This window comes from Trichinella spiralis, assembly GCF_000181795.1.
Source record: "Trichinella spiralis strain ISS 195 chromosome Unknown Scfld6, whole genome shotgun sequence".
NCBI lineage: Eukaryota > Metazoa > Nematoda > Enoplea > Trichinellida > Trichinellidae > Trichinella > Trichinella spiralis.
Window position 1 is genome coordinate 1749195 of NW_003526945.1, and position 1157 is coordinate 1750351.

Here is a 1157-nt window from a genome sequence, read left to right on the forward strand (position 1 = left end):
TTTTTTTGAAAAATAAACTTTTTCATTAATAAAGAATTGTTGTTGTTGTTGCATTGTTCTTGATTTATATTAAAAGAAAAAATTTTTTTTTCTTACTTTTAAATAGATTATTAATTTACTTGTGTTACGTGTATTATTTCATTTTCCCCCATTTTAACTGTTTTGTTTTTGTTCCTATAAACTAATTAATATTGCTGGCTGGCAACTAGTAATGGCAAACATGATTTTTCCCTTTTTAACTAATCCTACATGAGCATCATCGTTAAGAAATAACGCAGTATTGGTCTTTTGTTACGTCTGTGTATTGTGTCTTTGTATTTTTTGTAATGAAGAAGCTTTCCACACTCGACATCGCCAAATCGTATCTTCTCCAACATGCCAATACTTACCTCACTTGACCAACGAACGGAATTGACCAACAAACGATTCGATCCAACCTATCCACATCCTTTCATCGATCTTGGCTTTCTCCACTTGTCCTCCTTCTTCTCCATGTCCATTATTTTTCCATGGTTTATTACGTGTTTACTTATTTGTATGCAATGCTTTTCATGTGTCAGAGATTTTACAAAGTCAAACTCAAAATAAAAGAATCAGAGAAAAAATATTTGGAGAAATAAATTGAAAAAGACAAAATGTACAATATAAGAAGAAAAAAGTGAAAATCAAAGAAATCAAAAGAAATAATGGGAGAAATTTGAAATTCAATAAAATGTATAAAGTAGGGAAAGTATAAAGTTTAAATTAATGAGAAAAAATGAAAAATAAAAATAAAATAAAAATAATTTGCTTTGGAAATGGTACAAAATTAAACTATTGAAAAAAAGAAAAACAAAAATTACAATAAAATAAAAATAATTTGCTTTGGAAATTAAACTATGCAAAAAAAGAAAAACAAAAATTGCAAAATGAACGAATATCAAAAATTATTTCGACACATGAAAGCAGTTGCATACATAAATTTTGCTGCGTGAAAGACCAAGTACTGCATTAATTCAAAACTCAGCCATGTAGGTTGGTCGTTAACTTAATTACAACTATGGGATAACTTCGCCCTTTCGAAGTATCCCAATCCCAGACCTACAGAATTGGGGTCCCAGGAACTTTGTCTTCTCTTGTTCTGCTTCGTGTCGTCCTCGATCTGCTTCTTGTCGTCC

General features: G+C 30.0%; 1 protein-coding gene across 1 annotated transcript; it reads right to left on the reverse strand.

Annotated features, from left to right (window-relative positions):
• Window positions 1-437: 437 nt before the first annotated feature.
• Window positions 438-578, reverse strand: Tsp_08075a (type I restriction-modification enzyme, R subunit; the record flags this gene model as incomplete). Its single annotated transcript, XM_003373430.1, has 1 exon — window positions 438-578. A coding segment is annotated over one exon (141 nt), but the record flags the coding sequence as incomplete, so codon positions are not given.
• Window positions 579-1157: the final 579 nt, after the last annotated feature.